The 24,688-nt window shown below is 42.2% G+C and overlaps 1 protein-coding gene across 6 annotated transcripts in view; it reads left to right on the top strand.

Moving 5' to 3' along the window:
• LOC122229688 (LIM domain containing preferred translocation partner in lipoma) overlaps positions 1-24,688 on the top strand; it is a 680,467-nt gene that overhangs the window by 218,263 nt on the left and 437,516 nt on the right. For all 6 annotated transcript variants that reach the window (XM_042955071.1, XM_042955069.1, XM_042955072.1 and 3 more), the window contains one exon: positions 15,674-15,878. In XM_042955071.1, coding sequence (XP_042811005.1) covers positions 15,689-15,878 — 190 coding nt within the window. In that variant the 5' untranslated portion in view covers positions 15,674-15,688. The remainder of the gene's footprint in view (positions 1-15,673; positions 15,879-24,688) is intronic.

Below are 24,688 nucleotides of genomic sequence, written 5' to 3'. Positions count from 1 at the left end.
GCTGCAGAGATTTTCTTGTCCAGGACATGAAGAAACTAATGACTTTCCTTGAGAGAGCTAAGCATTAGTGCATTTGCCTATTATTTCTTTCACTCTGTGACTGAGTGGCCTGAGTACTTTGAGCAAAGAGAGTGCATGTAAATATTCCGCTTTCCTTCAGACAGTGAGGCAGACATTTGCAAAGAAGATGGAGTCCCTGAAGAAACTGTGCCTGTTCTCTAGTATTCTTAACAACCACTGCAACCACGAGCTAGATTTTTTTTCTCCCTGCGGCTTTCCAGCTGGAGGCTGCCATCATACATAGCGTTTGGGGGTCACTGATTCCTGTTCCTATTTTAACTATATGAGTTCTGTGTATTAAGTGACCTTTGTGTTCTGACCTTCAGATTTAGGGAACTGGAAATTTAGGAAGTTTTGTTAGGACTTAAATCCAAGTAAATTCCCTCGTGATTACAAAGACTCATAGAGATGTGGAATGTTACAGTTTAAGGGGACTTTCGTCCATGTGGCCCCTTAATTAGAAAACGTGGCCATTTAGGGACAGAGCTGAGGCTAGATCGCTGAGATTAGATGATCCTTCTACAGCTTTGCTCCGCATCACCAAGTGCTGCCTCTTCCCATCAGAAGCGGGGCTCTGAAGGCTGGTGCTGTGTGGGCTCTTTGCGTGGCTCAGGTCCCTAGCGAAGATCTGAGCTCTTCCATCGGCACTCAGGATTTGTTCGCACAATGAATGATTTGAACCTGTCTTTTTTGTTGCTATTATGTCATTATTGTTATTGGCAAACGATTGTAAGGATAACGTGGGGGATTTAGTTGCTGTTTACCATGGGAAACAAACCCCTCTAGGTATTTTAGGCGGGAAGGATTGAATACATGATATTAGGTGCTTCTAAATAATTGGAAGGATCATATCCAGCGGGCTCAAGCCTGAGCTTCCAGTAAGAAAACCCAGAACCACACAAGATTGTTACATTTTCCACAGTCAGGACTGCAGAGAATCATGAGGCTACCACAGAACTGTTGGCTTGAAGAATGCAGTGCCGTACTTGTGATTAAGAAGCCACGGTCAGTTTCTCAAATTCCACATATGAGTGAGATCATATGATATCTGGATTTCTCTGACTGCTTATTTCACTTAGCATAATACCTTCCAGTTCCATCCATGTTGTTGCAAATGGCAAGATTTCATTATTTTTCATCACTGAGTAGTATTCCATTGTGTGTGTGTGTGTGTGTGTGTGTGTGTGTGTGTGTGTGTGTTTGTGTGTGTGTGTGTGTGTATGTCTTCTTAATCATTCATCAGTAGATGGACATTTAGGCTCTTTCCATACTTTGGCTATTGTTGATAGTGCTGCTATAAACATTGGAGTGCATACGCCCCTTCACATCAGCATTTTTGTATCCTTTGGGTAAATAACCTAGTAGTGCAATTGCTGGGTCATAGGGTAGTTCTATTTTTAACTTTTTGAGGAACCTCCATACTGTTTTCCAGAGTGGCTGCACCAGTTTGCATTCCCACTTACAGTGAAAAAGGGTTCCCCTTTCTCCGCATCCTCGCTAACATCTGTTGTTTCCTGAGTTGTTAATTTTAGCCATTCTGAACGGTGTGAGGTGGTACCTCATTGTGGTTTTGATGATTATACAGAGTTTAATGACGTTCTTTCACTAAATTGTGACTTTTGGCTGTTTGGGTAACTTGCAGTGGTAAACTTGACAAGATGAAATTGGTACTAGTTAACGAAGAATAACTAATAAGTCAATGTTTTGTTCATAATGTTAAAAAAAAAAGAAATCAGGGTCAGGAAAGAAGCCACTGGACCCTGAGACATGGAGTCCAGCCACTCCTCCACCATAGCTGCTTCCTGAAAACCCCAAGGCTACAGGTGAGATGTGGGAATGTGGATGCAGAAAAATCCCATCTCCGCGGCCATGCTTCCAGCAGAAAACAAGCCAGAGCTACAGGAACATGGCCTTTGTCTTACTTTCGTCTTCCAAATCTCAAGCCAGTACAGATAACTTGGCAGAATCTCTTTTGTGATGAAGCCCTTCCTGCAAGCCCACCTTTGCAATATGGCAGGTTTGCGTGCTTATCCACCATATTCAACACAGTAAGGGTTACAGTTTTTACATTTGGGGCATGTCTTCCATGAGCCTTTGTGTGCAGTGGATACCACACTGAGGATGGATTAATAATTCTGTTCTAGAAGACCTCTATTTGTCAGTGCAATTAATTATATAGCAGAAGGTAATGCAACCACTTTACTTTAGGGAATCCCTAAGGGAAATTCCTATTTATCAGAGAAAATGCCATAAGGAGGGAAGATCCTGAGCTGGGAGAGTATTCTAAACTGTTTTGGTTTGAAACATCTTGGAAAGTACTACGAGAAGATATGCAATATGATGATATAACAGTGCTTACCATGTCTCGGGGGGAGGGTTCCGTCTTTGGCAAAGGGTTGTCGACTTTCCATCTTGTACGCTTCCCCCCTTCCCCCACCCCTGCAGAATATACATTTAGAATTTGCAATGGAAATCAATATAAAATAGTTTATTTAAAACAAATACGATAGACTTATAGCCTGTCGGCCTGCATTGAATTCTTTCAACTTCGTCTCCCTTAACTCGTGTAACCCCTATTTAGAAATGTAAAACAATTATAAGTGATCTCTATCACCTTTACTCTTGTACCCTAGTGAATACATTTGGACACATTTCAATTTCTTGTCTGCTCCCTTATTCTTCCTGTTCCAAATTATGAATCAGGCCAACCTGTTGTCCTTCTACTTGAAATCTTTGGTAACATTGGTGAAGGTAGGAGACAGGAGTGAGCAGGTGGTAAAGATGTAATCGAAGTAAATAGTGTCATTTCCTAGGGCAATATTCTTTGCTTCAGAAGAAAGGCTGAGTGCGTAGGGTAGTTGGTACTAACTTCTGCTAGATTTCTGCTGTATCTTGCATTCTCCTACTCCTGTAGAATCTTTTTAGTACATTCTTGCCTTCTTTTTGGGAAGCACATGCTTCTGGAGCAGGGAAGCCCCAAAGCCTCCTCTATTTAACACTGCTTACTGCTTGGCCCTCTTAGCAATGGCAGTAATAAAGTCAAAGTATGGGAAGTCTTTGACCTTTGGGAGAAGACACTACCATATTCAGAATTTTCTTGAATGAAGCGACCAAAACCTCGTTATCACAGTATTATAAGTAAATGACTATATATAGTCATTTGGGGCTCCTGGGTGTCTCCTGCGTGGCTTACTTGGTTACTTGGTTACTTGGTTAACCTCTGACTTCGGCTCAGGTGGTGATCTCGTGGTTCGTGAGTTTGAGCCCCGCGTCGGGCTCTGTGCTGACAGCTCAGAGCCTGGAGCCTGCTTCAGATTCTGCTCTCCCTCTCTCTCTGACCCTCCCCCATATCACCCTCTGTCTCTGTCTCTCTCAAAAGTAAATAAAAACCTCAAAATATAATAAAGTGGGACACCTTTGAGAGTGGGTATTGAAAAGGGACATTGTTAATAATTAGATCAAAACAACAAGCATGCATTGGATATCTGGTCACCCTAATTATAATGAACTGTGGAGATTGTTTGAGATGTGAACTGACATGAAAACAGATCTTAATTCTTTATATTCACCAAACTTTAAGCTTACCTTCTTTTTATGTAGTACTCAATTGCTGAGCACTGATAATGGAATAGATTCGGTAGTAAGTAATAGGAAAATAAAAGAAGATGCCATCTTTGTTCTTTATTTACTTGCAGAGGCTGTTATAATATTAGAGCAGCAGGTTTTCAGCCTGGATCATAACATGGCCCACATAGGAAGTCTAGGAAAGTAATGCATTTTGGATTCCACCCCCCCCCCCCATCACATTGAAATGTATTCTGCCAAAAATTTAAATAAGGTTCAAGGAACTGTTCTATCAATGTGTTTATTTTATTCTTGGGATTTTCTTTTTTTAAAGTATTTGTTTATTTTTAATAAATAAAGACAGAGAGACAGAGTGTGAGTGGGGGGAGGGGCAGAGAGAGAGGGAGACACAGAATCCGAAGCAGGCTCTGGGGTCTGAGCTGTCAGCAGAGAGCCCAACGTGGGGCTCGAACTCGTGAACCATGAGATCACGACCTGAGGGGAAGTCAGAGGCTTAACCCACCAAACCACCCAGGTGCCCCATCAAATTATTTTAAATATCTGGAGGGCTGCCATGTATCCGAGGGCTTGTGGTTCCAGAGGGCAGGGGTAGGACTGACAGATGCTTTTTAAGAGAGCAAGGGCTTCAGCTCCATATAACTTTTTATGTGTAGTTACAACTTTTCTGCCATGGAAGGGACTGTCTTGTGAGGTAATGGATTCCTGGTCATTAGATACGTATAAGCAAACTCACAGATGGTGATTACATTTCAACTTTAGCTCCTCTTAGAAGAAATATCTTCATTAACAGTTTCATGCTTCTGGGATATTAAAATTCTGTATTGGTGAATGTTGTTGCCTACTACCTTACAAATCTAAAGTGTACTGTGTGCGTGCGTGCGTATGTGAGTGATTTCCCCAGAATAATAGCCAACCTAGTGCCTTCTTCACACGTTGCATTGTCTTTTATGCACAGTGGCCTGTAATTGATCAAAATGCAGGAGGCACAGCATCAGTACTCTCATGGAGGGAGATTTAAAAGGGAATAACATTCACCGATGTCATTCTGAAACTGATCCGAAACAGCCTGGCTCGTTTTTACTCAGCTGCCATTGGTCAATGCCTCCACAGATTTTGTCTCTGTTTCAAAATCTTGAAATAAAACTGGAACAACTTCCAGCGTGACTTAAGAAAAAGGTCACCAGTTGAAAATGGTTTCAATTGTTTTGCTATTAAATGTGAAATTGCAAAACTAGCCTCTCTTACTTAATTGGAATTTATAACACATTCTAATGAAAAGCCGGTTTGTTTTTCATACCATTTTAAGTATTGAGAAATTTCTCCGGGCTCTTGGACTGGTGTTAAAGAAAAATTATTATTTCAGAGCATATGATGATGCATGAAGTTGAAGTTGAATCTCTTTGTTTCCTAAAACTGTATGTCGTGGTGCTTGAAGGTTGAAAATCTGTATCTCTTCTCTAGCCCCCTTTATTTGTCCGATGTCCAGGCGTTTTTATTTAATTTTGCAATATCCTTATATTTTAACCCTGGAGTAAAGCAGATTTGGGGTTTGACAAATTTACGATGAAAATTAAGTAATAGGGAAACAAAGATTGCATCGGAAACTTTATAACACTATTGCCCAAACTCAATAACAGTCATTCAAATGACAGTGTCTAAACTCTGAGCAAAGGCTGTAAGCTAGTTTATGATCAGTAGTTGTGACATTAGGGTACAAAGAGCATAGTTGACAGGTGACAGGTTTTTGAGCAATTTAATGTTTGGAAGTCTCAAGTATAACGGTTAACACTGTGTCTTGTTGCTGTGATCACTCTTAGTGGGTTTATGGCCTGAATAAACATTGCCTCATAGAGTCACATGCAGTATTGTCTCATAAAAATATGGCCTGAGATTTGTCAATGGTGGCTTCCTGTTCAGTGAAGACAAAATTAAATATTTCAACTTCGCCAACTTACAGCTAAAGCAGAATTTTTTTCTGTTGCTCTATTTGTTTTTATTGGGACATCAAAGTGATTTTTTTAAACGTATTTATTTATTTATTTAGAGAGAAAGCGAGCGGGGGAGGGGCGGAGAGAGAGGGAGAGAGAGAATCCCATGCGGGCCCTGAGTTCTCAGTACAGACCCTAACACAGGGCTGGATCTTAGGAACTATGAGTTCATGACCTGAGCTGAAATCAAGAGTTGGAAGCTTAACTGACTGAGCCACCCAGACGCCCCTAAGAGTGAATTAAAACAATTTTTTTAATGTATTTATTTATTTTTGAGGCAGAGAGAGAGCCTGAGCAGGGCTGGGGCAGAGAGGGAGGGAGACACAGAATCCAAAGCAGGCTCCAGGCTGTGAGCTGTCAGCACAGAGCCTGACGTGGGGCTCGAACTCATGGAGTGTGAGATCATGACCTGAGCTGAAGTCGGAAGCTTAACCGACTGAGGCACCCAGGCGCCCCAAGAGTGAATTTTTAATAAAGGAAAGTCCAAACAAAATATTAAAAAATCGAAATCAGTTAAAACATCCCTCAAACTGCTAATAAAATTCTATGACCTGTCTAATGGGCATGACAGACTGGTAAACACTAAAACATAGTGTTTACATGTTTTCAAACAAGTTGGAGCAGGCTGTCGGGAACACAGACAAGTGAACAGCAATTAACTTGAGTACCTACTCCTGTCGTGGTGGGTTTGGAATGAGAAGGTTTCAGGTGCTACCAGAGAGATCTCTAGGCCTCATTAGCGATTGTATTGGTGGCTTTTCCACACTCTTGTGTTTCATCCTCGTGGTGGGGCGAGATGTAAAGTAGGATTTTAAAACCTGTATGAACCAGGCACTCAGAATCTCATTCTTGTAAATTCAGATTTCCACATTTAGTAGATTTTCTGAGTGCAGAGGCTGTAGGTATTTTTTGCCCCTTTCTCTTAGCCTTGGACAGAAAACTACCTGTTGTTAGAATCAGAGTCTTAGAACAAACCTTCTCCGTTGGGGCGCCTGGGTGGCTCTGTCACTTAAGTGTCCGACTTCGGCTCAGGTCATGATCTCGCGGTTTGTGAGTTCGGGCCCCGCATCAGGCTCTGTGCTGACAGCTCACAGCCTGGAGCCTGCTTTAGATCCTGTGTCTCTTCCTCTCTCCACCCCTCCTATACTCCTGCTCTGTTTCTCTGTCTCTCAATAATAAATAAACGTTAAAAAAATTAAAAAAAAAAAAAAAGAAGAAACCTCCTTAGGAACATAAAATGTTGTCATGAGAGGGGATTTTGGAGATCGTCTTCTTAATGCTAACTATTGTAGAGCTGGAGAACTCATGGTCCAGGGAGGGTAAAAATTTTCTTGGTCACTTAGCCCAGCGGAACCATTGCTATGGAATGTGACCTAGAGCACAAGGTTGGGGGTCACATGACCTCTGTGCTGATGTTCCACAGCATGGATACTGACTCTTGGAGGAGAGATTCTTTACTCTTGTGTCCATTTCTGTGCCTTTGCCCCCCTTTTCCAGTTCTCATCCAATAATCAATAGACTTACAGGCTTGTTTATTGAAACTTTGCTACTTCAAACGCTTTTGGGGAGCAAAACACCTGGGTTTGAATCCATCCCTGATGGTGATTACCTGCTGTGTTACCTTGGAAGAGTTACTTCAGCTTCTCTAAATCTTGGGCTTTGGATTTTCAAATTAGAAGAACAAATGAGTCCCTACAATTTGTCACTCTATGACTTCTTGGCCAGTGTCCCGGCTGTTGCCACCCAAGTCTGTTTTCGACTGATGAGAGTTAGTAATTGCTTTGGTCCCATTCTGCTTTTTACCTTCTCCTGAGTGTCCTGCTCTTCCAGTACTATTGTTTCCCTGTCAGAGTTGATGGTTCCCTTTTCGTGCGACATTCTGAATCTGAAATGAAAGCTCAGTGTGGACATTGATCTCTGTTCTACTTCGCCTCTTTATCAGAAACCAGTGCTTACTTGTCTGGACTGATGCTTCTCCCCCTGCTGCTTCTCCATTTACCTGGGATCTGCAATGCAGTGGTACGTTTCCTGTCACCAGTGGTGTTGCCACTAATGAGGATTGTGCCTTTAGCATTAATTTGTATTCATACTAACCCTGTGCAAGGCAGGTTGGTATTTTCTGTGTGGATTCCTATCCTGTCTTCTTTCACTTTATACTCCCTGGTCAGTGGGACTCAGGAGTTAAGACAGGGGTGTAAGAAACCTGAGTTCACTCAATTTGCAGACTTGTAGGGGGACATGAGCAGTGGAAGCAATGGCAGCAGGCATCTTTTGTTTAATAGATAGGGAGAGACACTGCGGTTCAAGGAGGTCAAGGGACTAAAGTCACCATCGAGTTGATTAGTGGCTGAGCTAGAAATTACATCCGAGTCCTCTGTATTTAAGTCCAGAGCTTTTTCCAGTATTTCCAATTGTGTCTCCGATAGCCTATATAAAGGTTTGGCATTTCTGCAGAGTTATTCTGTAGTCACCCCTTCCAAGTAATGCCAGCTGTCCATGCAGAGAATGGGGCGCTTAGCCAGTGCTGGGCCAGAGTTGCCTGTAGAGAGAAGTTGAGTGAATACATTGACATTTTCAGCCCATGGCAGATCCCGCTTTGCCCTTCCGGCTCTCCTCTGACCTGACGCTTCAGAGGAAGAGTGATCACATTTGCTGTTCAGCTAACAATTTGTGTAATTTTCAGCCTGCCGTATTCTTTAGCGTTGTCTTCCCATGCTTCCGTCACATGCCACGGTAGATCTGCTTCGTAATTACACTGGTAGGGACTTACCTACACAACTTGGGAAAGGTTTGCCTAAAGTACTTATTTACTTGTGCATAATAAATCTTGATTGATACCTCGGTAGTCTCTGAGATCAATCTAAGATTCCCTCCCGCCATGGGGAGGATTGAAGAGTCGGGGAAACGGGTGACCAAAAAAGAAGAAGAAGAAGAAGAAGAAGAAGAAGAAGAAGAAGAAGAACAAAAATAGAGGGCTGTGCTTTCTTACTGATGAGCTCAGAGGAGAATTGCAGATGATCTGGAATTTCCATGATTTTGCTTGTTGGGGGCCTGTTCTACAGTCAGGATCTCCTACAGTCAGGATCTTCCATGGAATCAGAAGAGTCTGTGAATAGGGTTGTCGTTAGTCTTCATCGAATCCAGTCACCTCGTTTTCAGAGGCGGACACTGCCATCTCACAGAGGGAAGGCTGCTGTGTGAGTTCATGGCAGAGCTCAGCCTGAAAACTGGGTCTAATTCAGAGGATCAGGTATCCTCCAGCTGAACACCGAGATGGAGACAGGATGATTAGCTGTAGCCCAGAGAGAGAAGCACAGTGTATCATTTTCGTAGATTGTTAAGAAAGCAGTTTGAGGGGCGCCTGGGTGGCTTGGTCGGTTGAGCATCCGACTTCGGCTCAGGTCATGATCTCACGGTCTGTGAGTTCGAGCCCCGCATCGGGCTCTCTGCTGACAGCTCGGAGCCTGGAGCCTGGAGCCTGGAGCCTGTTTCGGATTCTGTGTCTCCCTCTCCCTCTGCCCCTCCCCTGTTCATGCTCTGTCTCTCTCTGTCTCAAAAATAAATAAACGTTAAAAAAAAAAAAAAGAAAGCAGTTTGAAATTGTAGGAAAGTATTGACCTTTAGATAAAGGGGAAAGATGGCCAAACCCCTCCAAAGTTAAAGGCAAGGTATTATTTAAATCTCTAATGCTCGTTTAAATAAAGAAAATGTGAAGGGACATGAATCCTGAACTTAGGCTGCCATCAGCTACTTCTGATATTTCAGTCACTTAGCATCCCAGTCTCTCAAGTTTTCTACCACTAACATAATGTGTTAGTACTTGTCTCTTCCCTCAGTATCATTCGTTTGTTAGCAAACACTGACCACGAGCCAGGCTTTGGGTTAATTGCCAAAGGAGATTTAGGGACTAATGCAACATGATTTAAAGATTAATGCAAATGCTCTAAGTCAATTATTTTCGGCCCTTCGATCAGAATATATATGTAAAGATCCCCGGATGAGTCTAGGGTATAGACAGTTTTGAAAACTATTACATTAAGCTTCTAGAGCTTAGTTGTTAGATGGTACTCTGCAATGATTCGTTGGTTGTTTTTAAATTTTAGTGACCCATGTAAATGTTCATAGAACTGTACGGTATTGATTTCAGGAAAGAGGAAAACTTGAGCAAACACTAGTTAGTTCTATTTTTGTGGCTGACGATGACATGTCGTTCACATGGTGTCTTTAGAGAGGCTCAGTAGCTCTTTTTTTTTTTTTTTTTTTTTTTTTTAAGTATTAAATCTCACTTTACCTATAGTCCTAAGTTTTCTCATGTGCAGAGGAAGGATTTTAGGCATCATATGGTCTTTTGTGGCTGTTTGTGTTCTGTGGTGCTTTGAGTAGTTTGGTCAGACTACTGGCTTCATCAGTGTGTGAGCCTGTGGCTCATGATGGTTATTGTTTGATGGAATAGAATAGAGAAGACATTATGGCAAGTAGTGTCCAGGAGCTAGGAATGGAGATAAGAGCACAATTGACTGTTTCTAAGTGTAACTTCCTCTGGTTTGTGGGGTTTTTTTTCTTTCCTTCAAAGAAGAAGGTGATACCATGATGAAGACCATGGATTTGGGGTTGAAGACCTAGGTCCAAGCTTCAGTTTTGCTGTTGGTTAGCGTATGTATCTTTTTGAGCACGTTTTCTAACTTTTACAGTCTTGATCTGCTGAATACGGAGAATGATAATCTTACGTCATATAATAGTCAAGAGAATTATGTGATTGTTAGAAAATTGCTTAGCATATAGTAATTCTGCAATAAACACTGGCTGTTTATTGTCAGTCCATGGCTTTTTTGTACCCAATGAACAGCTAGGAGGAGAGGACCAAGGGCAATGGAGAGAGTAATTAAGTGAAACTTCTTAGGTTCTTCTTAATTGCTTTGCATGTGACGCTAGTTCAGAAAGACCAGGGAGCCCAGCTCTCTGCCTCCCTGCAGCAGTAGGCATTTTGCTTAGATGAGGGCCATTTCTCTTGTTTGCCTCTCCTGTGATGGTGTTTGTGTATTTTCACAGCCTCTCTGGAGATCTTCCCTTTCACTTCTTGCTTTCGCAATGATTGTAAGCTTACAGTGAAACTGACCTAGAACCAGAGGAAGTAAGAGCAGAGTGAGTTTTGGTCCAGCAAAACCAGCTCTCACCACTGCTTATCTTTGTGTTTATGTTGGTCTTTCTTGGAGAAGCTGAGAAACCCCAACTGACATGTTCTACTTCATCTGTTCACTAAAGTTGTGAGATTTCCTCAAACCTATTTATCAAAATACAGGGCTGTAATTCAGGTTTCGGAGAAGGAAAGCCCTATAGAATATTAGAGCTGACTGGGACTTTACAGACATTCGTTTTGCAAATGAGTATCCTCTCTTGTTAAAGGTCACACTGGTGAAGCTGAGACTGGAACTGGGGACACGGGGACTCCATGTCTGTGTTGTTGTGTTTGTCACCTTCCATGGATCCATCTGGAACATAGAACTTTACTCTTACTTAGAGTGGGTACTCTTGTTAGATTACTGTTCAAAGATAAAAGTTCTAGCTTCTCATTTCTCTGTATAAAACTTTTAAAAGGCAAGCTCAGTTTATATCTTCCAAACCTTTTCCCCAAATATTCTCCTTGAGTCCCTCATTTTAGTACAACCCTCCTGTTTCCCTGTCCCATGGGAAGACCTTGCTTCTTCCTTGAGCTTATAGTATTTCCAGGCATTATCTTTGTTGGTCCATTTATCTTTCAGAGCCACCCAGATTTCAAAGTCCCTGTCAAGGCCCACCCTTGCCTATGCTAGCTCTTGTCACACACCCCGGTTCTTTTTGTACACTGTGTATTGCTGTCTCTTTTCACATATGTAAATGTCTCTTTTGCAGGTAGGCTTTAAGCTTCTTGAGTACAGGACGAGAATATGATTCATCTGGAGCTCGAGTGCCAGGCAAATACAGTTATTCATTCATTAAATTAACAGACGTTTTTACTGAGTGTCTATCATGCATTAGGTCCTGGGACTCAAGGAAGATAATTACTTCTGCTCTCAAGGATTCAAGAGTTTAGTGTGGGATACAGGCCGGCAGAGAGGCAGAGATGTGTGAAGAGCACAGTATTCTAAGTGCTGTGGAAGTTAACTTGAACTGGTTGAGAGAAAACGTGAATCATGTCCTTAAGGACTAGTAGGAAGTGATGCTCGGGATCTAAATGATGCATAATAGAGGAGACAGCATTTTTAATTGAGAGGTAGCTGCATCAAAAGGGAGGGAGATAAAACTAGCGGAAATGGATGATTTTCCAGCAGAACATGAAAATAACCTCCAAAGAAGCATAAAACTGCTGCAGCTATCATAGAAGTTACTGGAAATATGATTCAGATCTATTATTAAAGAATCACATCCAAATGACTTTACACTAAGTTCTGATAAACTTTTAAAGATCAGATAATTCTAATCTCCTCAGTAGGAAACAAATCCACACGGTAGAAAAGGATGTAGAACCCTCATGTTAAAACCGAATAACGAGAAGTAAAACAAGTAGAGAAAATAATACTACAGGATAATCTTACTTACGATTATCGGTAAAAAAAAATTCTATACAAAATAGCGTATTTAATTCATCAATATATCAAATTGTACAACTGTGAGTAGGCTTTTTTCCCTAGGAATGCAGACATGGTTCAATATCTGGAAATCGATCAAAATGATTAATTCCATTGCTAAATTAAGGAAAAGAGTTGACTCTATCACTGGAGGCTAAGAAGGAAGATACAGAGATTCTAAAGAGGGATGAGTAAACAAACAGATCAACATTCATTCATTCACACACTTATCTGTAACATGGCTTGCTTAAAGACTTTCGAGCCAGCATTGCGGTCATATAGTGAGACTACTCAGAAGCTTCCCGCTCGCTGGGTCAGTCCCTGTGGATTGTTGTAAGTATGATACAAGTACTAGAAGACCCCCAAATTAAGCTACTCTTTTGTTGGGAAGGTGGAGTTCGGAAAATGTTCACAGCATCAGACACATTTGTGTTGGGTCAAGATGAAAAAAAAAAAGAAAAGAAAAATAGGGCTTGGTAGAAAGTGAAGGTTGGTATAAAGTGACGGGAGGAAAATGGCAGTGTAGATGGTGGGCACAGCATTTGATATTCATTACAAATGCTCTGAATGGTGTCACTGGACCCCTGTTGACATATGGAAGAATGGTATGAGGAGATGCCATAGAGGTCATCCGCGAACAGATAGATGGCCAGGCCCTGGCACTCTCGGGGGGTGGGGCTGGAGCTGTGTCTGTGAGGAGGGCAATACCAGGGTACCGTGAGGTACTGGGGATGACTGTTAAGATGGTGGAGTCAATTACTTGCATCTTGATGCTGAAGTTCGCATTTCTTATACTTTCCCAGAAGTTGCCTGTTCTTTTCTATCTACGGCATATCTGAAAAAGCCAGGATTCTACAGTCAATTGGCAATGTGGGATTGATCTGGAAATGTGCCTCTTTGCTGTAGAAATCACTGCATCCTATAGTAACCCATTTTTTAAAGTTCCTATTTTGGAATGACTTTAGGCTTTATAGAAAAGTTGCGAGGATAATGTTAACGTACAGCTAAAATGCATACTACAAATGTGCATAGGGCACGAGAGTTTTTCAAGCTTTATTTTATCCTACTTGGTCCTGACCTGTGCTCACTTTAGTCATGTTGAAAGCAGAACAGACACTTTCATCCCCTTTCAGTAGGAGACTGAGACTCAATTAAAAAAAGTATATACACAAAACCGAGATTAGTATTCTTCAATCCTGAGAGAAATCTTCTCATATGATTGTTAATTTGCTGCCAGGCTTCAGAACAATGAATAACCCAGACTCATGGTTTCCATATTGGTTTTGTGCTTGGCCTTAATGGTGGTTTTAGAAATATGTAAAATATGGTCATTGCCCTTTTCTTTTTGAATATTTTATTTATTTTTATTTGAGAGAGAGAGAGGGAGAGAGAGCAAAGTGGGGATGCTGGGGTAGAGGGAGTGAGAGAGAGACTCTTAAGCAGATTCTCCATGCTCAGCGTGGAGTCAGATGCCAGGCTCGATCCCACGACCCTGGGATCATGACCTGAGCTGAAATCAAGAGGGTGACACTCAATCTACTGAGCCACCCAGGCACCCTGGTCGTGGCCCTTTCAAGGGACTCACAGTTTAATAAGTGTCTGTACATAGCCTGTGCACAAGGTACAAGGGAGGGAGAGGAAAAGAAGCTCCCTACAACCAGACTGAAAAGTCAGGGTCACCACTGGCTTCAGCAACAGAAGCCTCCTGATTCCTAGTTTAGAGGCTTCCTCAATGATTCCCGTCATCCCCTTCTAAAAACGGAGAAAACCACTGCAAGCATTTTCTTTCTCTCACTTTGCATAGCACTTTATAGTATATAAGACACTCTAATGTTGTTATCTCATTGGTTGTCCTAAAACTCTGAGAGTTAGTGGGGGCAGGGCTTGATCTTAACTCTGAGACAGTTGAGGTACCTGCAGCCCTGATGCAGGGTCAGGGTAGGCGGGGCGGGGGGGGCGATGTTCGAGGTCATGCCATTCCTTCCGATACTACCTGGCCAACACTGCGCCCTTCCTATCACTGTCACCCCATCTCCGGTGCCATGCCATGGACGGAGGCCTTTATTTTTCTCTGTGTTTCCAGTGTTCTTTGTTTTTACAGACATCTGGAGGTAATCATGGAGCCCTCTCAATTAATTCAGTTCAATTAATAAATTACTGGGTGGATGTGGGGCTGCGAGTCGGCGCAGGGTGGCTTCCGGGCCTCCCTGTGCTGGAGAGCTGTTGCAATCAGGCTTGGAGAGCCCTCCTCTTCAGCAAGATGTCCGGGAAGCTCAGCCCCAGCCTGCAGGCTCCCTGGAGGGGTGACTGGCTTACCCTGACAGGCAAGACATCCTTTTTCTTTCCTCACATAGTGTATTGTAATCCCATCAGAACAGTACATTGGCTGGGCTGTCCCTCCCCTCCCCGCCACCAGCTAAGTTGTTCATAAATCTTCCCTATGATACTGGCTCAGCACAGCTCCTGATGCTTGGTCACGTGGGGCTGACCTGTTCATTACAGGTGTTGAATATCCCTAGTGTCTCGCTACTAAGCGCCGGTACGGTCCCAGGCATTGTGGACAACAAAGTCCCCCTCCCCCCGATTTGCAAGTGCCCCCTTGGTGGGGAGCAGGACGGTTCCTCTAAGAGGGATCACTTGAAAGTATCCGGACATGCCCTGGTTATGCCCCTGTTTCAAGAATAAACTTTGGGTGCCTCCTTAATGCTGACCTAATACATTCAGGCTCCCCGGGCTAGGGTGCAAAGCTGTCTGGGCATTGGTTGCATCCCATGTTTTAGTTGTTTGCTCGCTGCTTTTCCTTATTCCCCCTCCGGTCACACCAAGCATAAGTGCTGTGTACCTTTCTGCCTGTGCCACTTTGCTGACACTGTTCGGACTGGCCTCTGCCAGTTCAGGGCCCAGTCTGAAGGGCACCTCATCAGTGAGGTCTTCATTTTGCTCCCAACAAGAATAATCTTACCTTTTTCTGCATCCCAGAAACACTTTTCTTTCTTTTTTATCTCACTTAGGTAATATCACTTCATTTAGGTAACTTATCACCATGTCATTGGTTGGTAATCATTTTCATAGGTTATTGATAAAGTTTGAGCCTTTTTGCAACCTTGTTTGGTATCAGATTCTCCTTTGGGTTAGGGAACATTTCTTATCATATCCATTTCCTGAAGAGTGTTAGTGCTAAAGAGTTAACTGTTAGAAGAAGTATTCAAGATTGGTGAGGGAGTTTCTATTTTCTCCTCCCATGGTCAGTTTTTCCTGTTCCTTCCCTTCCTCCTCTTCCCGGTCCCCCCGTTTACCTTTTCTCTTTCTTCCTTCTCAGAGAGCTTTTTCAAGATTTCAAGTATGGATTAAGATGAAATTATGATGAAGCGAGAGGTGGGTTGCTTCCATTTTTGTGCTTCTGGAAACCAACCAACTGTGTTTATTTCTTTTTAGTTTCAGATTCCGACAATGTCTCATCCGTCTTGGCTGCCACCCAAAAGTACTGGTGAGCCTCTTGGCCATGTGCCTGCACGGATGGAGACCACCCATTCCTTTGGGACTCCCAGCATTTCAGTGTCCACACAACAACCACCCAAGAAGTTTGCACCAGTAGTTGCTCCAAAGCCCAAGTACAACCCATACAAACCTGGAGGTGAAGGTAAGTGGGGGGGATTTTAGAGTTGGGTGCCCAAAGTGGGAGAGTTCAGTACAATAAGAGTGACTCATCTGTCCAGTGTTGTGTCGGAGAAAGGTTAGCTCAAGAATTCGCTGTGCTTATTGTAGTTAATAGACTGTCAAAGGTTAAAAAGCATCTAGAAACTATCAAAGCGAACCTTTCTTTTAGGGACATAGAGAGTGAGACCTCTTAGGGGTTATCTGGCTGTGGTTATACAGTGAGTTTGGTCTAGAGCCAAAACTAGAACTTGGTTTCTTCATTCGTAGCCCAGTGCCCTTCTACCATGTTATCCTTTCACCTCATCTCATGTAGAGATGTGTCTGCTACCCAGCTGCCCCTCCCTCTTGACATGGGACAAGTGGCCCCATATGGTGCCAGGCAGTGGTCTGATTGGAAACCCATATGAAGGTACCTCACTGGAATTGTTTAACCTTCGTTGGCTATCTTTCCTCCCCTAGACTACTTAGGATGAAGTTGTCCAGAGAGCTCTGTGAGATCTGCGTTTGTAGAAGGTCATAGGCAAATGTGAATGAAACCTAGTTCTAGAGGTTGTAATGGCAGTCCATTCAGTTTTGATCAGGTAGAGTTTGATGATCCACACAAGCTCAGCATCTCAGGTTCATAGGTCCATGCACAGTCACACACTGAACCTCTCAGACAGTGCAGGGTGCTGTACTCTTTGCTGGAAGAGTTTCCATATTTTTACCAGTCAATGTCAGCAGCTCATCCAAACCCATGAAACAATGACTTATAACTGACAAGCAGAAGAACGTTCCATTTCTGGGAGCTGAGAGAGAGGAGACCTGAAAGGAGATTCAGTACCCCTTTCTCTGTTTTCTCCCTCATCCCACCACCACTTAGAAAAATGACCTTACATAACTTCTCCATGATGTTTCTTACTGCTTCTTGGGTGATGGGAGTGTGTTTCTTTCAGCAAGTTTCAGTAAGACTGTGTCACGCCCTGTCGTATGGTGCAGTCTTTCTCTTTGCTTCCTAGTCCTCTACCTGTCCCCAGCAAACACTTCATTAATCTGTTGGTATTGTAAATAGAGTTTAATGACTTCTGGAGTCAGAAGCCTAGTCCAGATATCCAGCTTGTGTGAGATGGCTGGACGCTCAGGCAGGTGGTAGGAAGGTCAGGCATCAGCATGCACTCCTGGGCTGTGGCCATGGATTTTTTGTTCTGGGAGGAGCAACAATAAGACCATCAGAATGCTACCCTGGAAAAACAGTATGTGACGCTCTTGGTGTTCTACTAATCTCTGTGGCAGTGCCTGAGTTTTACAGGCTTCGAAGGAGGCTCCATGTCTGCTCCCAGACTTAGTGGAACTGGTTGTCTTTGTTCTTTTTAGTGGTTTCAGGACTCAGGGCTGGAATTTGGAAGAGAATCCCTCCTCATCAGGACAGGAGGGGCCATATGTTGGCTTCCTTATTTGCTTTCTCTGCATTTCCCCTGTTTGCTTACTGGGGGACTATTGTTTTGTCCCCTCATTTTGGGGGAGAACTGAAATAGACTTCTCTCTCACATGAAAGGACTAAGATAGACTCCCTCCTGGAGTAGGAGGCAAACTTGTGAGGAAGCCTTGGTAAGTATGATAACTGACACACACCTGAGGGGCAGGGGAGGAGGGCAGGTCCCATATTAAGTAGGCCAATACATGGCATATGTGAGAGGGAGGAGGGAAGCAGGTAGTGGTCTCCCTTCAGATCCCTCCACGCCCAATGCTATGTGTGGCAGTGGGTTGGCCCCTTGGGCCCCTTGGGTGACTCTGTGCACTTGAGATGCCCCACTCCCTTTGCTGTAGTCTGCGAGGTTCGTTCTCTGTCTGTCTAGTGCTCTGGGGACGCTGGCATCCTCTCCAGAACACGGCAGCTCAGGACCATGTGCTCTTTCTCAACATACCACCCCCACCTCTTTTGTCCCCGGTCAAAATCCTACTTGTATCACCTTCTCCAAAATGACCAGACATGGCCTAGATCAGAGGAAACCACTCCCATCCCTGGGAGTGGGATGTTTCCGTGTACCTCTGGTTCTGTGAGCCTCACCTTTCTGCTTTTTTTTTTTCTTTCTGTTATTCCTCCTGCTTTTGCTCTGCCCCTATTCAGCATGTAGGCTGTACGAGATGCTGCGCTTCTCCGTGATCGTTTTATGGCTTTCTCGTGTTACCCTGTGAGGAAAGAGTTTTTCTCACATGGAAAACCGGAAATGGGAATATGGAGAGGCGAGGTAGTTTTGTGGCTGTTCAGTGTCGGAAGCGCGGCCTTTGTCCTTCCCCAGGTGCTAAACTTGCTTTGCCCTTCTCTTCTTGGCATAGGTGGCTCTCGGGCCCCATGTGATGGTGATACTTCCTTGTAAGAATGTAAGCTTTGTTTCCCCATTTAAGCAACAAGACATGGTTTCTCCCTCGTCCTTATGTTCCTCTTGGCTCCTATTATGCTACTGTGTTTTTAGTAGGAATGATTGTGTATGGTCAAATGTATGTCTGTATGTTCTTATGTGTGTATATATTTGGATGGATGGCGGATGGCTGGATGGGTGAGTACTCGGCTCAGTAATTCTTTTCTTGCAGTAAACAGTTTGGAATATGGCATCCTCATTTCAAGCAACTCAGTCTCATTTAATTTCTGAAGTCTTGATTCTTTCTTGCACTGCTGCCAATCTCTCTCTCTCTCTCTCTCTCTTTTTTTTTAATATAACCTTTTTTGAATACGTGAAAGAAGAAATTTCCCTTGCATATATACATTTTAAAGATAAATATGGGAAAGGTTCATGGATATTCAGACTTTGTTTTTAAATGAAGCTGCATCTCGTCATCTGCTCTGTATTATGACATGATATTTGTTGGAAGTGTGAGATTTGCTTTACTTTCTATTTAATTGAAATGTTAGTGCATTCTCTGTGACTGCAAACATTTTTATAATTTATGTTATTTTTTTGTCTAAATTTTTATACATTTTTAAAGTTTATATCCATTTTCCCTTTTTTTTTTTTTTTTGGTTTTTGTTTTTGTTCATTTAGAATGCTCTGTAACATTAGTGAAACCTCCAGATAGTAGGTAAGACAGTTTTGTTTTGTTTTTTTTTTTTAATTTTTTTTTAATGTTTATTTTTGAGACAGAGAGAGACAAAGCATAAATGGGGGAGGGTCAGAGAGAGGGAGACACAGAATCTGAAACAGGCTCCAGGCTCTGAGCTGTCAGCACAGAGCCCGACGTGGGGCTCGAACTCACGGACCGCGAGATCATGACCTGGGCCGAAGTCGGCCACTTAACCGACTGAGCCACCCAGGCGCCCCAAGACAGTTTTTACCTAGAGGGTGAATTGAAGATGCCGGGGTCTTGTGCCTCAGCTCACCTATTTTCTCCCTTTGGTACATACTCTCCCTCAATTTGTAGCCCATAAAGGCTTTTCATTCATAGCTTAATTCAGAGCCTGACCTCTAAGAAGCTTAACTGCAAAGACAGAAAGTTAGAATTAATAGAAAGCATACGGTCGGCCCTTTACTGGTGTGAATGTGGGAAATGCAGGGCAGGGGGTATAAGTTGTTTGCTCAGAGATGTGTGGCCTGCTCAGGGCTGAGCTCAGGTCCCCTCTGTCTGAGTCTAGACTTATCCAGGACCTCTTAACTATATTCTGGAGAGGACTCTTTCTCACTCCACCATAACCTCTTTATCCATCCCGTAGAATTCTTATCACAATTCTTATCACAAGCCTTCCAACAGACTTACTTGTAAATGAGCCTGTCTCCTTCAGTGTACTTGAAGCTTTTGGAGACAGGGACTGCGTGACTCATGCCTTTGCTCCCAATGGCACCAGCGGCACCCCTGCCTCATAGTAGGGGCTCTGTAATGTTTGGGGTGGTGGTTAGGCCACAGCAATATAAACCTGCTTCTTCAGGCAGATCCTGCTTCTTCAGATCCCGGCTTCATAGCTACCCATCAGGCATGCCAGTTCTAGAGCCCGACCCACCTGTTTGAATCACTTTTACCCTCCTATACCCATTCCTTGAGCCTTTTAGTCCAGGAGTTGTTGAGCCACTGCCACCTGGAAGTTTTCCGTTCCATTTCCCCACCTTAGTTTTATGTCTGCAATCTCTGGGGTTTGCTTTCTCATTTTTAAACTCGGGCTGAGAATGGCCAAGTACCCACATGTTTTCCACATCAGCTTATATTTATGTGATCCCGTATGTCATGATTTTCTTAAAAAAAATATTATTTATTTAAGTCATCCCGGCACCCGCTGTAGGGTTCAGGTCCATGACCCCAAGATCAAAAGTCGTGTGCTCCATCGACTGAGCCAGCCAGGTGCCCCAACTCTCATAATTCGTTTATAATGAATTCTGCTAATGACCTTCCTCTAAAGAGCTTTGGCACACTTAAAAGTGGGGTATTGTTTTTCCCAGTTAGTAGCTCTTTAGGCCTTCAGATCCTCATATTTTGCTCATTGTTCTCAAACTTTCCACTGATCTTTTTTTTAACAACTTGTGTTCCGTCTGTCCTCTTCGAATGACGACCCTACGTTTCCAAATGCCTTTTCATGTTTAGTACAGTAGCCTTCATATTTTTTTTTATTAAGTTTTGCCTTCTTACAAAGTTTATCCTGTTAAATGTCCACATCATTTTTTGTGGAATGTTGCTATGCATGTATGATTTTGTCTCATCATCTTCTATTTTAGACTGATGAGAACAAGATAATGCATTTTTTTTTTTTCTGGTCTTGAAAGTAGTAGCCAGTGATTATCTTTATACTGTAATCTGGATCTTCTGTCTGCTCCAAATTTGCAAAATAAACAAAACCAAGAACACAAAGCCTTAGACTATGATGGCAGAACAGGGTATTGATCTTTCTTTTTCTGTTTTTGGTAGATACCAAAGTAATTGAGCTTTCCCACTTTACTAATATGTTATTTTCTTGAGATGGTTCTGAAATTTTCCTGTAATTGCAACTCTGGGAATTGGAAAACAAACGCGCACACACACACACACACACACACACACACAATCTCTTTTTCTCTTTTAATACTTTGGCTGAATGAAATGTGATAATTACAATAGCTTATCATAGAGAATAATTGGTAATGTTTCCAAGTTTGTAAATTTGGGGTTGTGTTGTGGTCTGAAATTTACGTTCTCCAATCTCTATAAAGTTCCTTTAAAGAGCATTTTTTATGTAAGAATTTTGAAAAATTAAATCCCTAGGGTGCAAATTCAAGGTAACACTTTCAGTAGAATCCCTTTGCATTTGTACAGTCCTTTATAGTTTACCCTACACTTCCGTATTCTTTGTCATTTAATTCTTCAAAGGCGATTCTTGCTGTAGTTCTCTGAGTTAGGTAGAGCAGATGTTCTTGCCATTTTGCTGAGTGCTAAACTACCAGAAGTGAAATAACTTATTTAATAATCATGTAGCTAGTAAAATACTAACCTTTACTTTTCATATCTAGGGCTCTTTCTGATGTTAAGGGGTTCTATTTATTGGAGATTGGGTTAGGCAGCTTCATCCACTTTAACTCCATGATTTTTTTATTACATGATTCTTCTTGGAGTTAATTTCAAAGTGGTTGTTCTTTTCACAAACTATTTCCACCTGTATTACCTGATTCACTTCTGTATAATATAGATAAGACCTCTGCTTTCAAGCTTTGCCTACCTTGCTTCACCTAGACTTGAAAGGTCTGATCAGAGTGGTTGAAATGAATTCTAGTCAATGAGGGTCCTAAACCTGAAAACTTGTTGCTAGATCTCTCCATGCTTTGTGCTCCTGTGAGGTTATTAATCCATTTCATGAAGGGGGAATAGTTTTTAGGTGATTTGCTAATCTGGAGTAGATGGGAGTAGCTGGAATAAATTGCCATCACAACTGAATTCCCCATGATGGAGATGGCAGCCAGTCTTCCTTCATTTCTGCTTTCTTGACAAAGCCATTCTTCATGCATTAATCACAACATCTTTGAGCAGCAGGAGTAGAAAAGAGTTTGAAGTTCTTGTAATCCTGTCCTTCCATTTGCCAGATGTGAAAACTCAGTCTAAGAGGGAGGGGAACTGGCTTCCCAAGGTTATCCAAGAGTTTTGCGCTGAACTGGAGCCAGAGCCCAGGTTTGCCAAATGTGCTCATTCCACGGTATCTTGATTGTCTCAGATTGGAAAAGGCAAGACAGGCTTGGTTCGTAGGAATTGGGAAGTCATGGGTTATTGATACTTGGTAGAGAACTAGCCATTAGTGATGCGAAGTGATGTAAACTGGTTAGGCTGGACATATTTGTTTTCTCAACAGAAGTGAAAATGTGAGGGAAACAGATGGCCACCGATGACAATATATTTAAAGAAATAACGTGGCATGGGTTTTCTCTACCATTTTTGTGTTTAACCTATAAGCCAATTTGGTGCTGCTTCTCTTCTTACGGTTAGTAAACTTTTTTTGTTTGTTTGTAAAAACTTAGAATAGTAGGTGGCAGAAAGTGTAGGGGAACTGACTGTGAATTCTGAACAGTCATATCTAAGTATTTAGACTCACAGTGTGCTATCTTGTCTCTGGAGTCCTATAGTTTCTGTCCCCTGCCACCAGAGGTGAATCTGGCCTGTGACTTTGCAGGTACAAACGTGAAACATCTTACTTCTGTAGTCCTGACAGTCCTGTTAAGTTGCCAGCAATCATACAAGAACAATTGCAGCTTCTTAGACGTTTGTTATAATTATGCATGGGCTGTCATGAGGACAGTCACAAAGTCACTGAAACATCAGGAACTCTAATGAGACTCGGGCTTGACTGGCATGCCCTGTTTCTGGTTCCAGGTAAGCGTGTTGAGCCTCGTCTATGACTGTGGAGTGCTGTACATGAGTTTTCATTTTCAGAGCCTCGGCAGGGTGTGTGGGGAGGAAAGGACAGCTGTTCACTCATTAAAGGGTCAGATAATAATTGTATTAATTTGATCTTCACCTCACATCTTCCTGAAGAGAAAAGGATTTGTAATTTCTTTGGGTGACATTAGATTTTACCAAATATTCACAGGCCTTACTAACACTTGAAAGAGCCAAGATTCATGCTGATTTGGGGGGCAGGGCATTTACATTCAAGCCCCAGTTTCACTACTTGACCTTGGTGATGTTTTCTATTCCACATTTCCTTAATATATAAAAATTAGCTGGTGATATTATCTTACAAGATTGTTTTGAGCATCAAATATAACAGAGGATGAAAATGTTTTATAAACCATAAAATATCTTACAACTCTAAGGAATTACCATGGTGTACTTATTCAACAATCATTTACTTAAAACAAATTTTGTGTTAGGCTGTCTTCTGGGGGCTGAAGGAATGGCAGTGAGCAAGACAGAGATTAATCCCTGCCCTCATGGAACACACTTCTTGCTATAATAAAAATAACATTGTTTTTAATCTTAATAACTAACATTGAAAAAATAGTATTTATTTAATAAATGCACTTCAGAATCTTACTACATGCTATAATAATTATTCTAAATTATAATTCTAGTAGTATAATATGACTAATACATATGTAGTGGTATAGCTAGAATTATTAGTAATGAAGTTATATTGGTAAAGATTTTTTTTTATAAAATTTTTTAATCTTTATTTATTTTCGAGAGAGCATGAGCGGGGGAGAGGCAGAGAGAGAGGGAGACACAGAATCTGAAGGAGGCTTCAGGCTCTGAGCTGTCAGCAGGGAGCCCTACGTGGAGCTCAAACTCATGAACTGTGAGATCATGGCCTGAGCCGAAGTCAGACGCTTAACTGACTGAGCCACCCAGGCGCCCCTATACTGATATAGATGATCAACTTCAAATAGCAATGATAGGAATCACAGTGCCTCAACTGTGAAATTCTAGAGCCTGGATAAATCTTAAAAATTATCTAATGCAACCCTTTCGTTTCTGAGATGAGGATCATTATTTCACTAATACATTTCTAGAAGGTGTAGGGCCTTTGCCCTAGGAGTGCTGTAAATAACAAACAAAATTGTTGACTGCAGGCAGGGGTTATTACTCCAATATTAGAGGCGCAGAGGTTAGGTGGCTTGTTCAATATAACAGAACAGTAAGTGGCGAAGCTGAGCTCTGATCCTCTGGATTCCTTCCACGGTTGCCACAGTTTTGTGTCACTGATGCGTTTTGGGTGACTTGTTTAGGAGCTCTGGTGATAGAATTAATTTACGTGGACAGAGTCGAGTAGATGTTTTAGAACAAAGAGAAGTTCATTCATGTGTTGTTAACAAAATCTCTTATTTTGTAACCTGTCAGCATAATGAACTATGGAAGTAGATTCCTTAATAAGGTGCTAGATTCCTCATGCTTTTTGTCTGGCTTTGGAAGTGGTGAATAATGCGGTGTTGTGTGGTGAGGTGCTCTTGAATCTTATTTATTTTTATTTATTTTGAGAGAGAGAAAGACTGAGCGTGTGTGCATGAGCGGGGAAGGGGCAGAGAGAGAGAGAGAGAGAGAGAGAGAGAGAGAAAAGAGAGAATCCCAAGCAGGCTCCAAGCTGTCAGCACAGAGCCCGAGGCAGGATTCAGTCACATGACCGTGAGATCATGACCTGAACTGAAATCAAGAGTCATATGCTTAACCAACTGAGCCACTCAGGTGCCCCCTAGTTTATTTTTAAATTATGTAAATACATAGTAATATCGTCACTTCATATTTTAAATCTAAACAAAGCTTAATTTCTTTTTTGAAAATAAAAGTAAATATAGAAATACAATAAAATATTACCATACATCTATTAGAATGGCTGAAATTAAAAAAAAAATCATATGCTGTAGGGATGAGGAGACA

This window comes from Panthera leo, chromosome C2 (assembly GCF_018350215.1).
Source record: "Panthera leo isolate Ple1 chromosome C2, P.leo_Ple1_pat1.1, whole genome shotgun sequence".
NCBI lineage: Eukaryota > Metazoa > Chordata > Mammalia > Carnivora > Felidae > Panthera > Panthera leo.
The sequence above is the reverse complement of the archived record's forward strand: the minus strand, read 5'-3'. Positions and strand labels throughout refer to the sequence as shown.